The following is a 15,000-nucleotide window of genomic DNA, read 5'->3' as shown; positions in this document are numbered from 1 at the left end:
GAGACAGAGACAAAAATAGAGACAGAGAAACACACTACGCACGCGCAAATACATTAACATACACACGCTCAGAAACGCAGAGAGACAGAGAGAGAGAGAGAGAGAGAGAGAGAGAGAGAGAGAGAGAGAAACAAAACAAAAAAACACGTTTTTCATTAAACTGCAATCATCAGTCCCCCCCCCCCCTCTCTCTCTCTCTCTCTCTCTCTATCTATCTATCTATCTATCTGTCTACCTGTTTCTTTGTCTTTGTCTGACTGATCTGTCTGCCTGTCTCTTTCTCCTTCTCTTCCTGTCTGTCTGTCTGTCTGTCCGTCTTTCTCTCTCTGTCTATGTCTCTCTCTCCCTCTCTCTCTCTCCTTCTCTCTGTGTGTATGTGTGCCAGAGGAGGAAGGTGGCAGAATGGTTAAGACGCTCAGCTGCCAATACAGAGAGTCCGTGAGGGTGTGGGTTCGAATCCCGCTCTCGCCCTTTCTCCTAAGTTTGACTGGAAAATCAAACTGAGCGTCTAGCCTTTCGGATGAGACGATAAACCGAGGTCCCGTGTGCAGCACGCACTTGGCGCACTGAAAAAGAACCCATGGCAACGAGAGTGTTGTCCTCTGGCGAAATTACGTAAAATGAAATCCACTTTCATAGGTACACAAATATGTAAGCATGCACTCAAGGCCTGACTAAGCGCGTTGGGTTATGCTGCTGGTCAGGCATCTGCTCAACAGATGTGGTGTAGCGTGTATGGATTTGTCCGAACGCAGTGACGCCTCCTTGAGAAAGTGAAACTGAAACTGAAACTGTGTGCCAGGCAGAAAGACCCCCCCACCCCACCCCCAGTCGATACACACAAAGACTATCGATCGTTCCGTCAGTGTGTGGAGGACAGGCATTAGTGTCACACATCACTGACTGCTTCCCACCTTTCTTGTTGGGCAGCTCGGGCAGCTTGACCTCTGGCTTTCCTGGAGACGAGTTCAGGAACTCTGAGAACTCCTGTCGGGCTTTCCTGCACACAGGATAGGAAGGAAGGAAGGAAGGAGGGAATTATATCTATTATCTCGTCACACATACTGGTGATTGTAGATGTATGATTAAAGTATTATTAATTATCACATTTGAATTCTATCATCAAATCAAATGCCTGCATTGATTTTTGTCGTGGAAGGGGAAAGGGGATGGGTTAGTAGTTCTGCTTTCATTTGAAGTAATTTCATGCATTATGTTTTATGTGATATTAGTTGAGGTCGTGTGTGTGGGGGGGGGGGGGGACCTGGCGGGGAGAGTGGGGGAACGGTGTAGGCGAGGGGCTGGGGGATGAATGGGTGCGCGCGCGCGCGCGAGTGTGTGTGTGTGTGTGTGTGTGTGTGTGTGTGTTTTGTCAGTGTTATTGTTGCTGTTATCTTCTTCTTCTGCTGCTTCTTCTTCTCTTCTTCGTCTTCTTTTTTCTTGTCATCGTCTTCTTTGTCAATGGTGTTGTTTTGTTTCTCCATTTGCTTAATTAAAAGCTATCTTTGAAAAACTGATTTAAAGAATAAAATCCCAACTTTCCAGGATTTTAAAGTTTCAATTGTTGTTTGTTATATTTCAAGTCACCGCATTTCTGAAACTTGACATTCAACTAGATTTTTAGATTGAAAAAATAAACATATTGGTATGAAAAGACGTCGTCAATTTTTTTTAGCCATGTTCTCTTATGAGACATAACAGACTTAACTAATACAAGCTGATGAGAAGTTCAAGGTGTGGTAGGTAGGTTTAGGATAACGCACGTTCAGTAAGTAGGCATATATACGTCGAAAAAAAAATATATATATATATATCTGCAGGTAAAATATCAAATACACACGGGCATATACAGCGTTGAAACTTTCCGGACCCTTTCGCAAAGCGAGCGGATAAAAAGTCAAGGGCTCACTGGTTTTCTCGGCGTTTCGATAACACTCGGGCATGTTTGAGCATATTATCCCCCGTGGATCTCTCTCCGTCTCTCTCTCTCTTTACCTGTCTGTCTTGCTTGTCTGTCTGTTTGCCTGTCGGTTTCTTCCTCTCTGTTTGTCTGTCTATTCGTGTATCTGTGTGTGTTTCTGAACAACATTGGTGTTAGATTTTAATGTTTTATTCTCAGTATGCTTATACCTGAGAGAGTGAGAGAGAGAGGATGAGAGAGCGAGAGTGAGAGAGAGAGAGAGTGAGACAGAGAGTGAGGCAGAGAGAGAATGAGAGAGAGAGGGGGGAGTGAGTGAGAGAGAGAGAGTGAGAGAGAGAGAGAGGCGGAGGGAGAAGGGGAGTGGGGGCTGTAGATGATCAGGGGAGCTTAGAGGTTCTACTGGAAGTGGGAATCGTACAGGGTTCGGGGTTGGGAGAAGGAATTAATAGGATATAGGAATGGGAGAGAGTGTATAATCGTGGTGTGTGTGTGTGTGTGTGTGTGTGTGTGTGTGTGTGTGTGTGTGTGTGCGCGCGCGCGCGCGTGTGTAATAGCATGTGTGTTTTCGTCTTAAGGGTGATGCTAGACGGTCAGAAGCAACGACTACGTTACGATACGAAAACTAATGGTGTACTCACTTGAAGTCGTCTGGAGAACTGTACAGTTTGTGGTGAGCCCGCCCCTGGTCCGTGATGTTCTGTTGTTTGTAACACACACACACACACACACACACACACACACACACACACACACACACATGATGATGATGATGATAAGTAGTAGTAGTTGTAGTAGTAGCAGTAGTAGTAGTAGTAGTAGAAGTAGTGTCATTATCATCATTGTTGTTATCATTATAACAGCAAAAGTACAAAATTCCAAGATTTTCTTTTCATGGACAAACCTCTGCCTGAAGTAACGCAGAGGCTTTAATGCTGTTGTTGTTTGTTGTTGTTGTTCACGTTTTAATGAATGATTTCTCACGTACTCTCGTAGCGCTGTGGTCAGTGGACCGGCAACTGACGTACTGGCGTTGTGAGTTCGATCCTTATCAGCAGTCTGGCTGCCTTCCCAGCGCTGTGTGTACTTGGTGTGGTAGTCCAACGGGACAGAAAAGACTGGGAGAAGATTGGAATCGCGAAGAGTCGAGGGCCATTCACCTTACTGGTGTGTCTTTAAACAGCGTTGTTCGAACGGCAGGTAACGCACACAGGTGTGTGTGTGTGTGTGTGTGTGTGTGTGTGTGTGTGTGTGTGTGCGCGTGCGTGCGTGTGTGTGTGTGTGTGTGTGTGTGTGTGTGTGTGTGTCTGTATCTGTGTGTCTTTGTGTGTGTGTGTTTGTGTGCGTGTGTGTGTGTGTGTGTGTCTTTGTGTGTGTGTGTGTGTCTTTGTGTGTGTGTGTGTGTGTATCTGTGTGTCTTTGTGTGTGTGTGTGTGTCTGTATCTGTGCGTGTGTCTGTGTGTGTGTGTGTCTGTATCTGTGTGTGTGTGTGTGTGTGTGTGTGTGTGTGTGTGTGTGTGTGTGTTTCCCTTGGCTTGATTGACGCCAGATATTGTTTTGTAGTATTGTGTTGTATTGCAGTATATGTTATCGTATTGTATGGTATTGTTAATGCACTGCACTGAATTGCATTACTCTTTTTCACAACAGACTTCTCAGTGTGAAATTCAGGTTGGTCTCCCAAGGAGAGCGCGTCGCTACAGTGCAGCTTCGCCTTTCTTTGGTACTTTTTTTTTACCCCCCGTCTGCAAGTGCATTTGTTTTTCTATCAAAGTGGATAAATATTTTCTACAGAATGTTGCCAGGGACAACCCTTTTGATGCCGTGGATTCGTTTACGTGCGCTAAGTGCATGCGGCACAGGGGATATCGGTTTATAGCTACTCTTCCGAATGAATAGCGTCCAGACCACCTCTCAAGGTCTAGTGAAGGTGGAGAAAATACTGGGAAGTGTGAGATACAAACCAGCGCGCTCAGTTTCTCTCGCTTTCTAGTCGGACGCTTTACCACAAGGCCATCACACCTCATGGAAGGAAACTAAACACCAGTGCAGCCACGGAGTCTTCAACCACTGTGGACTTCCAAAGCTGTGACCAGTCAGTTGTCTCGACAGATCAACATGATGATGTTCATGTTGAAAATAGTGTATCTTCTTCAAGAAAAGAGTAACATTCAAAGCAAAATCAAAACTACGAGTAACATGGGTGTTTTGTAATTTTAAGGTAAAACTAATTTACCTGACTTCTTTTTCGCACAGTTAGTCCATTATTGTGTGTGTCAAAAAAATGAAATAAACAAAATTCATTATTCTACGAGTTTTGTTGCATGGTCTCTAGTTATCATTCAGCTTTCTCTGTGATCATCAAAAGAAAGGCTTCAGTGGGAACAAACAAAAAAACCCAATGAATTATTAATTATATTGATAAATGAATTACTAAATGAATGAATGAATGAACACTTTGATTAATTAACAGATCAACATTTAAAAAAAATTCCCTCTCACCAGACTGGACAGCTTTTGAGGTGCTGGGGCAAAGCCAGTGGTCTTGGCACGGGAGAAGTCCACTGGAAACAGTACAACAATCACACAGTCAGTCGATGAACTAAATACAATACAAACTCTACTGAATTTTCATTAATGTCTCAACAATATGACCGCAAGAAAACAATAGCTGATGCACTGTAAGAAAATAAGAGCGAATGTACTGTCACCAGGCTGAATATAACATTCAGAATAATGAGAATGCTCTGAATACGAAGGGGTTAATATGCGTCAGTTTACTGAATGATGCTATGATAATATGAGATAAAATGGACAGAGATGTGGGCGACATTTTAGGAAAAAGGTATGTAAACAGGAAAATTTAAACAAACGAAACATGCGTTATTATCTGGATACTGTTGTCAGAAAATGTATGTGGTAAAGGATTAACGTCAAACACATAGATTGAATTTGGACACTCTCGTTCGACCGTTTTCACAGTTAGATACAACTGTTCTTTCTGGATATTGTTCCGAGGATTGTGTTACTGTAAAGAATTGAAATTAGTGGGAGACGGGGGGAACGGGGGGTGCAGATAGATAAAGACGTACTAGATTATAAAAAAATATCTCTGTACATTTATGGGGATCTCACTTCCCCCCATTTCAAGCGGTCAAAAGGTCTTACAGGCATAAAGGCCTTCATATTGATATGATGAAATGATGATGATGACAGACAGACGGAAAGGTACGAAGAGAAACATTTCAGACGAACAAACACAGAAGAATAATTTATTTTGACCAACACAGACAAATGCCAATGCGGTGTCCGTGGGGTTGTGGGTTCGAATCACACTCTCGCCCTTTCTCCCAAGTTTGACTGGAAAATCAAATTGAGCGTGTAGTCATTCGGATGAGACGATAAACCGTGATCCCTTGTGCAGCACGCACTTGGAAAAGAACCAGTGGCAACAAATATGTAGTCCTCTGGCAAAATTCTGCTGAAGAAATCCACTCTGACACGTACACAAACATTCATGTACTCCAGGCTTGACGAGCGTGTTGGGTTATGCTGCTGTCAGGCATCTGCCTAGCAGATGTGGTGTATCTTGTACGAATTCGTCCGAAATCAAAGACGCCTCCTTGAGAAACTGAAATTGAAGCTGAAATTAGTCACAGAAGACACTGTTCTTTTGCCTAATGTGTGTGTGAACGGGAGTGGATTTGGGAGATCTTGATCAATGCGTATTACGCCGTCCATCTGTCTGTGTTTGTCAAAATAATTTATTCTTCTGTGTTTGTTCGTCTGAAATGTTTCTCTTCGTTCCTTTCCGCCTGTCTGTCCATCAACCCCCAGTCAACCCGCCCCCTCCACCAACCCCGCCTCCACTCCGTGGTACTTTTTAATGTATGCAAACCAACAACTGTTTGAAGAACATATATTGATAACCCAAAAGATGGGTAAGTATAAATTTGTATTATTTGTATTTGTATTTCTTTTTATCACAACAGGTTTCTTTGTGTGAAATTCAGGCTGCTCTCCCCAGGGAGAGCGCGTCGCTACATTACAGCGCCACCCATTTTTTTGTATTTTTTCCTGCGTGCAGTTTTCATTTGTTTTTCCTATCGAAGTGGATTTTTCTACAGAATTTTGCCAGGAACAACCCTCTTATTGCCGTGGGTTCTTATTACGTGCGCTAAGTGCATGCTGCACGCGGGACCTCGGTTTATCGTCTCATCCGAATGACTTGCGTCCAGACCACCACTCAAGGTCTAGTGGATGGGGAAAAATATCGGCGGCTGAGCCGTGATTCAAGCCAGCACGCTCAGATTCTCTCGCTTCTTTGGCGGACGCGTTACCTCTTGGCCAACACTGCACTTGAAAGGAGACCGGCAGGCAAGAAGGTAAGGGGGCAACAGATTCATTGTATGTTCACAGGGAAGTATACGTATACACATGATCCTGTATCACACAGCTGCCAAAAGTCAGTCACTTCTTTAACGCCGGGAATAGTATAAAAGTTAAACCTTCGACATTAAAAGGACTGAACAGAATGCATTACACGCAGTCGAAAGTCAGTCACGAGTCTAACGGACTAAAGTAAGAATTAAACCTTCGACTTTGAAAAGACTCAACAGAATGCATAATACGTACTTGAAAGTCAACCACGCGTTTGATGGAATGAAATATGGATTAAACTCTCGACGTTAAGAGGGCTTAACAGAACGCATTTATGACGGAATAAAATACCGATCAAAACCCCCACCCATCACAGTTACTTCACAGAATAACGCTTCTCACATTCACACACACTCTCTCTCTCTCTCTCTGTCTCTCTCTGTCTGTCTGTCTGTCTGTCTGTCTCTCTCTCTCTCTCTCTCTCTCTCTCTCTCTCTCTCTCTCTCTCCTTGTGACTCATTCTATTCTGACCTATTCTATACATATAAAACGATATTGCACACCTTCAACACAAAGTCTTTAAACCACCTTCCACACAAAGTCTCTATACCATCAACGGAACGTCACGCATTATCAAATAATAGGGCGAAATGAAAGAACTGCATAAAACTCCCATGTAAAAGCTTGAAAGAGAATTCTTTTTTCTCTATTCGTAAAAAGATCGTTGGGTAGTGACATAAAAGCATTTCACGAGAAGGTGGCAAAATCGATACTGAACACAAAACGACTTTGTGATGTGCACAGACACGCGCGCGTAAGCAGACACACGCACGTACACACGCAAACACACGCACACGCACGCACCCACACACACACACACACACACACACGCGCACGCACGCACGCACGCACACACACACACACACACACACACACACACACACACATACACATTCAATTTCCCATAAAGAAAAACCTGTCTGACTGGACTGAAATGTTTGGCATTACTTTGGAGCACAAAAGACATAGTGGAATTGCTTTTTCCTTGGTCTGCTGAGCCGAACAACATCAATAGACGTAGTGTGTTTGGGAGTGGAGAGGGTATAGGTTTGGAAACATTGCATTCTGTAGCATTCAGTTTTCCCTTGTTCCTGTTTTGACCACATTCGTTTTTTGTTGTTTTTTTTTTGTTTTGTTTTTTTCAATTGTCACATCTTTTGTCAGGCAATAATGTTGAAGAAAACACACACACACACACACACTTTCATTTTGTGTATGTCTCATTTCCTTTAACCTGAAGGTTTCATGACGATACATTTTAATGTTTTCTGTGTGATTCTGTGCCATTCTGTTCTATTCTATTCAATTTACACGCTCTCTCTCTCTCTTTCCTTCTTTCTCTCTCTCTCTCTCTCGCTCTCTCTTTCTCCTTCTTTCTTTCTCTCTTTCCCCTTCTTTCTCTCTCTCTCCCTCTCTCTCACTCTCTCTCTCTCTCCCTCTCTCTCGCTCTCTCTCCCCCCTCTCTCTCTCCCTCTCACTCTCTCTCCCTTTCTCTCTCCCCCTCTCTCTCTCTCTCTCTCTCCTTTCTCTCTCTCTCTCCCTCTCTCTCTCCCTCTCTCGCTCTCTCTTTCTCCTTCTTCCTCTCTCTCCCCCTCTCCCCCCTCCCTCTCTCTTGCGTGTTCCGGATCCACTTGCATTGCATTTGCAGCCTACATCCCTCTGATCGATAGCCCAACATGTCGCTATGGTTAATAATGAATAACTTTCACTTCCATTCCTACACACAGAATATACCACTGTCGTGACAATCTCTCTCTCTCTCTCTCTCTCTCTCTCTCTCTCTCCCCTCCCTCTCTCTCTCTCTGCCCGGCAGTCTACTAGTCTGTCCGTCTGTCTGTCTGTCTCTACTTAAGGCCTTGGGTTACGCTGCTGGTCAGGCGTCTGCTTGGCAGATGTGGTGTAGCGTACATGGAGTTGTCCGAACACAGTGACGCCTCCTTGAGCTACTGATACTGATACTGTCTCTTCTCTCGGGCTGTATGTGTTTGTGTTCGTTTCGTGTGTTTCCATACGAGAAAATGGCTTGTGCCCTTTGGTTTCTTCCCTTTTTTTTTTTATCTCATGCCTCCTGTTCACATTCCTTTCTGTCTTCTGTCTTTCCACCTACCTGCCTGCCTGCCTGTCCGCCTGCCTGTTTGTTTGTTTGCCTGTCTGTCTGTCTGTCTACCTGCCTGTCTGCCTGTCTGTCTGTCTACCTGCCTGTCTTCCTGCCTGTTTGTTTGCCTGTCTACCTGTCTGTCTGTCTGTCTGTCTGTCTACTTGCCTGTCTGTCTGCCTGCCTGTTTGTTTGCCTGTCTGTCTGTCTGTCTACCTGTTTGTCTACCTGCCTGTATGTCTGTCTACCTGTCTGTCTACCTGCCTGTCTGTCTGTCTACCTGCCTGTCTGTCTGTCTACCTCCCTGCCTGTCTGTCTGTCTGTCTACCTGCCTGTCTTCCTGCCTGTTTGCCTGTCTACCTGTCTGTCTACCTGTCTGTCTACTTGCCTGTCTGTCTGTTTGTTTGCCTGTCTGTCTGTCTCTCTGTCCGTCTGTCTGTCTACCTGCCTGTCTGTCTACCTGTCTGTCTACCTGCCTGTATGTCTGTCTACCTGTCTGTCTACCTGCCTGTATGTCTGTCTGTCTGCCTGTCTGTCTACCTGCCTGTCTGTCTGTCTACATGTCTCTCTGTCTACCTGCCTGTATGTTTGCCTGTCGGTTTTTCCCTCTCTGTTTGTCTGTCTATTCGTCTATCTGTATGTGTTTCTGAACAACATTTGTTGCTAGATTCTAATGTTTTATTCTTGGTATGCTTATGCCTGAGCCTTTGTTAAGTGTTGTATCTGTGTCGACCCTACCCAGTGTGAGAACTGGATGTAAAAAAGCAAGAACAAATGAATAATCAAGCACAGCAGAGCTTGTCTGTTATCCTCAAAACCAAGAAAATGTGTCTTATCTTGTCTTAAATGCATTCAGCACTGGATCATACTGGAAGAATTGTTTATTGATATTATTATTGGTGGTGGTCATGGTGGAGGTAGTAGAAGCAGTAGTAGTAGTAGCAGCAGTAGTAGCAGTGGTGGTGGTGGTGGTGGTGGTATCGTGTCTTCAATGGCGACATCGGTTCAAGGAGAGTTTTTTTCTCCTGCAGAACATTTTATGTTATCGTCTTGTTTAGGCGGTAGTTTCTCGCCTACCAAGTCTATCTGCTCTTTTCTGGAAGTGTTAAAATAATATAGTAATATACCGTCGATCCTACGTACACAAAGTCATGAGATGAGAGGAATTCAAAGAATAGCAAGACATGGGCAAGTAACAGCCGATCAACAAATAAAGGTGAGACGAGAATAAGTTCATTGCACGTCGATAACACTTGAAGAGAAAGATCAAGGTGAACATACATACTCCCCAAACGAACAAGTCACACTGAGAAGAAGGGAAGAAAAAAAAACAGATCTCTGGATATACAGACGCATGCGGTGAACTAAACAACTAACTTCACATTTAATTGCAGGCAGATCTTGGATCATTAGTCTTCTGACGGGCACAATAGACGAGTGGTTAAAGCGTTGGACATTCAATCTGAGGGTACCGAGGTTCGAATCTCGGTAAAGGCGCCTGGTGGGTGGGTAATGGGTGGAGATTTATCCGATCTCCCAAGTCAGCATATGTGCAGACCTGCTTGTGCCTGAACCACCTTCGTGCAAGCAGAAGATCAAATGCGCACGTAAAAGATCCTGTAATCCATGTCAGCGTTCGATGGGTTGTGGAAACAAGAACATATCCAGCATGCACACCCCCCAAAACAGAGTACGGATGCCTATATGGCAGGGTAAAAACGGTCATACACGTAAATGCCCACTCGTGTACATACGTGTGAATGTGGGAGTTGCAGCCCACGAACGAAAAAGAAGAAGAATTAGTCTTCTAGTTCTACTGCCATGTATCACGATGGACTAACATCTTAGTCTTGACAAGAATATGTTCGTGGTCACACATACCTGGACTCATTCTGCAGTCTAAGCGACACCTCACACAGCGCTACGTCAGGACATCGGGAAGGAGAAGGCAGGCACCAGCTCCACTTAGTTACCACGGGGTTTGTATAGAGGTTGAAATCTCTTGAAATAACCGAACGCTGGTTTGATAGACTATGTGTTCTCCTGCTGTTACGCAAGAGAGATTAAAACACAGGACTACCTAGCTGTGGGCTTTTTGGGTGTCTATTGTTTGTGTGTATTTTTAAGTTTAATGTTTAAAGGGGAGTTTTTGTGAGAATGGGGAATGTAACTGGTTGGCCCGTGGCCAGTCTCTTGTCTCACTAATGTCCATTGACTTCCACTGCGTCGTTGGACATTGTGGTACCTCAATTCACAGGGTCTGTGCTGACACTCCTATCATTGTCCAGTCTGTTGTTTGGGTTAGCTGTGGCGGCATAGGTTATCGGGTATCCAGTTTTGGTGAGCTTATCAAAAAAGTTTCATTCGATACTAAAACTGCCCTGTCGTGCTAAAGCGTGTAGAGTTCTTGTTACTGACTTTGTCTTGTTGTTGTTGAACTAAGCATGGGAAGGATGAGAAGAAAAGAGAACAGCCACTTTATGACTGGGGTATCAGGACAGTAAAAAGGATCTTCATTATAACTTTTTAAGTTTTGACACTGCTGTTTACCAAATGTTTTAGTGGATAATGGATTCAAACAAAATGCAAGTATGTTTGACTGCAAAATAATTACAGTATAATTCTCGTGGCAATTAACTTTTGACACAACTGGTTGCTCCACGTATTAGTTTGCACATCGCCTTTCAGAACTTCGCCAAGCTGTTACTCCGTGTGTATGTCAGCGCTGTTTCCTATCAGAAATTGATCAAGCTCCGGCTGAACGCCCGGCTTATATCAGATATTGACGTAAGCTTGTACAGTTGGACCAACAGCAAAGTGAGAGCTATATGATCAGTGGTTCCTCCACTGCAATGGGAATCCGCATACAGCTTAGTCTTTTGTGAAGGACTATGACTCTGAAACTAGAAGGCAAAATTGCACCAGCTCTTAGTGTGGCAGCCTTGGGGCTAGTTAGCCTTTGGAGACCATCCCAACGCCGACCATCCTAAAACCCTCTTGGCCGAGAAAGTGGGGATGACTTGGGCAACACAACCTCCATTATAATCAAATTCTTGCCCAGTAATAGTCGGGCCAGCCTCTGCTGTTCTGATGGTCATTGTCTGACACGACTATCATCCATCAGGGTGGTTGCTCCGTGTGTAAGAATGCTCCGGTGCCTGTTAGAAATTCTACCAGGCTGGTTGCTCCGTGTATTAGGTCAGCACCAGCACCTATCAGACAATTTACCGAGCGCCTGTTCTGCTACGATCGCGACCAAAGTTTTCTCCCAGCAGGGGGGCAAACAAAGGCTTTGCCCGTTGTTCGCTGGCACTACAGGTGTTCCATTTCGTTCCCCCGTCAATGCACATACCTTGTGTGCTGTTTGTTCACGATTTTTATCCCAGCGGCCCGCTTTTGTCGTCTGACAGTGCAAGTCTCTGTGTGTACGGTGTAGTGTGCTGAAAGTCTTCCCGTTAGGCGGTCTGTCACTGGGTGTGTTATTGACTGTGCTTTACATTTATTTACCAGCTAGAATAGACTGGTTAATATATATATATATATATATATATATATATATATATATATATATATACAGACAGACAGACAGACATAGAGAGAAAAAAAACTGAGGGAGGCAGAGAGAGACAAAGACATTTCACTTTTGGTTGGCATATGTTTGTTGAATCTGGGTTCACAAACAAGGTTGTAAAATCTGGGTTCACAAAACGGGGCTGTTTTCGCTGACAGATTTATCTCCAGATGTCAAAATGAGCGAGGGGCAGGCATCGATAGCCCATTACACCGCTTTTGTGCAGCAGTACAATTGATAAAAGGTCCCAAGGACGACGTCTGATAACATTTAGAGTTCTCACCGGACGTTTACACTGACCGGTTGGCAATGAGAGCACAAAATGTCCAGTCCGTATTGAGACGGAGACATTGCAGTGTCGGGTAAACCATGTTCATGCTGAAAACGATCTATGGTTCCTCACTGTCATTATGTATGGTGCCTGTGTTTTGCTTTATTCTTCATTTTGAATGAAGATGAGGGATTTGTCTGTCTGTAGGTTTTTTCCCTACTGCATGGTTGTTCAACCCACATACATAGACATTCGAACACACACACACACACACACACACACACACACACACACACACACACACACACACACACACACACACACACACACACACACACACACACACACACACACAGAAAGAAAGAGAGAGAAACAGAGACGTGGTGGTGGTGGGGCAACGGCGAGCCAATTCACAATTTGAAGAACTCTAATTTTGATTACACTTCTTAACAGTTTCAAACAGATGCCAAAACTACATAGGAAGCCTGTGTTCGATCGCTAGGAGACATCACTACACAGTATATAGAACGACACCCACCCCCTCCTTCCACTCCTACACTGCCAGTCCTTTGCTTGAAACGAAAGGAACAAAAACAAAAAAAGAAAGACCTCTGTCAAATCCTATCAGACAGATATACCTATCGAAATAAACATTACAGAAAAGATAGAGAAGAAAAGAAAGAGTGAAAAAGAAAGGGGGGGGGAAGAAGGAAAGAACAATACTTTTTTTATCATGCACGAAGCACACGTAAACAAAACAAGTGGCAACGAAAGATACTTTTCGAAGGAAGAGAAAAAAAAGAAAACAGCTGACAAAAAGGTAGATAGATAGACAGACAGATTGATAGATAGACAGACAGACAGACAGACAGACAGACAACAAAATAAAATAATGACCGAACAGAATGAGAGCGATCGTCGCACGTCTGGCCCCATGTGTGGGGTGTGTGGGGTGTACATGTATGACGCCAGTTTACCCTGGCTGACGACAATGGTGACACACGGCACGGGGCATGTCGGGTCGTTTGCGCTGTAATCCCACCTCCGCCCCCACCCCCATCCCACCCAATTACCCACTTTGTTATGCCCCTTGGTTTTCACCCCTGCCGTTTCCAGTTCGACCAGTGCACGAGCGCATTCACGCACGCACGCACACACGCTCGCATGCGAGCAAATGAGCACGTAAGCTCGCTCGCTCACGTGCACGCACCACTGAGATATATCTATGTCAATGGCACGCACACGCACGCACACACACACACACGCACACACACACACACACACACACACACACACACACACACACACACACCACACACACACACACACCATTTACCTTGAAACATGGACAGTTCCATTGCTTTATCTTTTATTTTCTTCTTTCTCGTCATGTGGATATCAAGACTGTTGAAGTTAGTTTTCCAAATTCAGTTCACCGTCCTTTAAGATGTTTCACCCCGATTTCTGATTACCAAATTTCAGTTAGTGCCTGATGCACAAAAATCGATTCGATCGTTCGCACAATTTTACAAACGTTTTGGTTTGTCAGCATGTTCAACAACACGGGTATGCTCAGATATTTCTTATGTATGTCTGTGAATGTATATAGGCATCCAAAGTATTTCGTGACAATCTTTGTCGTGGCATTTCTGATTTTTACGTTCATAAAAATCAACAGATATGATAATTAGTGTTCGTAATCTGTAATGTCTAACAAAAGAAATATACCAAGAGTCAACAGAAGACTAAAATTGTTATTGTAATGTGTGGTGGTGGTTCGTCTGTCGGGATCGACGAGGACCATCTAGTCATCCTGGGGGTGGGTGGGTTAGGCTCTGTGGGTGCGCAGATGACTGGTCAGGCCAATCCGCGCCCGGAAGGTTCTGTCACAGTGTGGACAGGGGATGGTGGCGGCTGTCAGGGACTTGCTGGCACTGCTTTTCCTGGCCTGTCTGCGTTGCTCTGCTGCAGCGATTCTGTTGGCCTCACAGGATTTGGCGCCTTTGTGGACAGCTGAACGCCACTTTGGTCTGTCCATTGCATTCAGCTCCCACGTGTCGTGGCTGATGTCGAAGCTTTCAGAGTGTCTTTGAAGCGCTTCTTTTGGCCTCCATGGGAGAGCTTTCCATGTTGGAGTTCGCCGTACAGCAGTCTCTTGGGGAGCCGGTGGTCTGGCATGCGAACTACATGGCGTGTCCAGCGCAGCTGGGCCTGCATCAAGATGGTGTAGATGCTGGGAAAGTTTGCACGAGTGAGCTCCTTTGTGTCAGGGATCTTTTCTTGCCACTTTATGCCGAGAAGTTTTCTGAGGCTGGTGGAGAGTGACATCAAATAGCAGATTTTTTTTACCACACAGTTACTGCTATCGTGCTAATGCAGCAGATTATTCATATAGCTTTCCCTCAACAAACAACAAAAGCATTATAGACCACCTGGCTGGTTTGCTCTGAAGTGAATGCTATAAATGATTCCTCAGCGGAACTACAGTCTATTTTATTAAACTGATAGAATTCCAGTTTCGTGATCATCGTGAATTTGTAACTGAGAACAGAAGTGCTAACTGTGTAGAACGGCTTTAATAATCATGCGGAGACTGCAGAACGGTTGCCACTGTAGTTGAATATCATTATTCTTTTTTATGATAGAATGTAAAACGATGTGATAAAAAGCGGTGTCTGCCTGATAATTATCATAAGAAAATGTAT

At 44.3% G+C, this 15,000-nt stretch overlaps 1 protein-coding gene across 1 annotated transcript in view; it reads right to left on the bottom strand.

Annotated features, from left to right (window-relative positions):
- The window catches only part of LOC143285768 (sperm microtubule inner protein 8-like), a 22,953-nt gene that overhangs the window by 3,889 nt on the left and 4,064 nt on the right, over nucleotides 1–15,000 (bottom strand). Inside the window, exons 3-5 of the mRNA XM_076593186.1 lie at nucleotides 4,421–4,482; nucleotides 2,560–2,618; nucleotides 915–1,000 (exon numbers count right to left, since the gene is read on the bottom strand). Of these exons, the coding sequence (XP_076449301.1) occupies nucleotides 915–1,000; nucleotides 2,560–2,618; nucleotides 4,421–4,482 (207 nt within the window). The remainder of the gene's footprint in view (nucleotides 1–914; nucleotides 1,001–2,559; nucleotides 2,619–4,420; nucleotides 4,483–15,000) is intronic.

Source organism: Babylonia areolata, chromosome 9, assembly GCF_041734735.1.
Source record: "Babylonia areolata isolate BAREFJ2019XMU chromosome 9, ASM4173473v1, whole genome shotgun sequence".
In the NCBI taxonomy this organism is placed as follows: domain Eukaryota; kingdom Metazoa; phylum Mollusca; class Gastropoda; order Neogastropoda; family Buccinidae; genus Babylonia; species Babylonia areolata.
The sequence above is the reverse complement of the archived record's forward strand: the minus strand, read 5'-3'. Positions and strand labels throughout refer to the sequence as shown.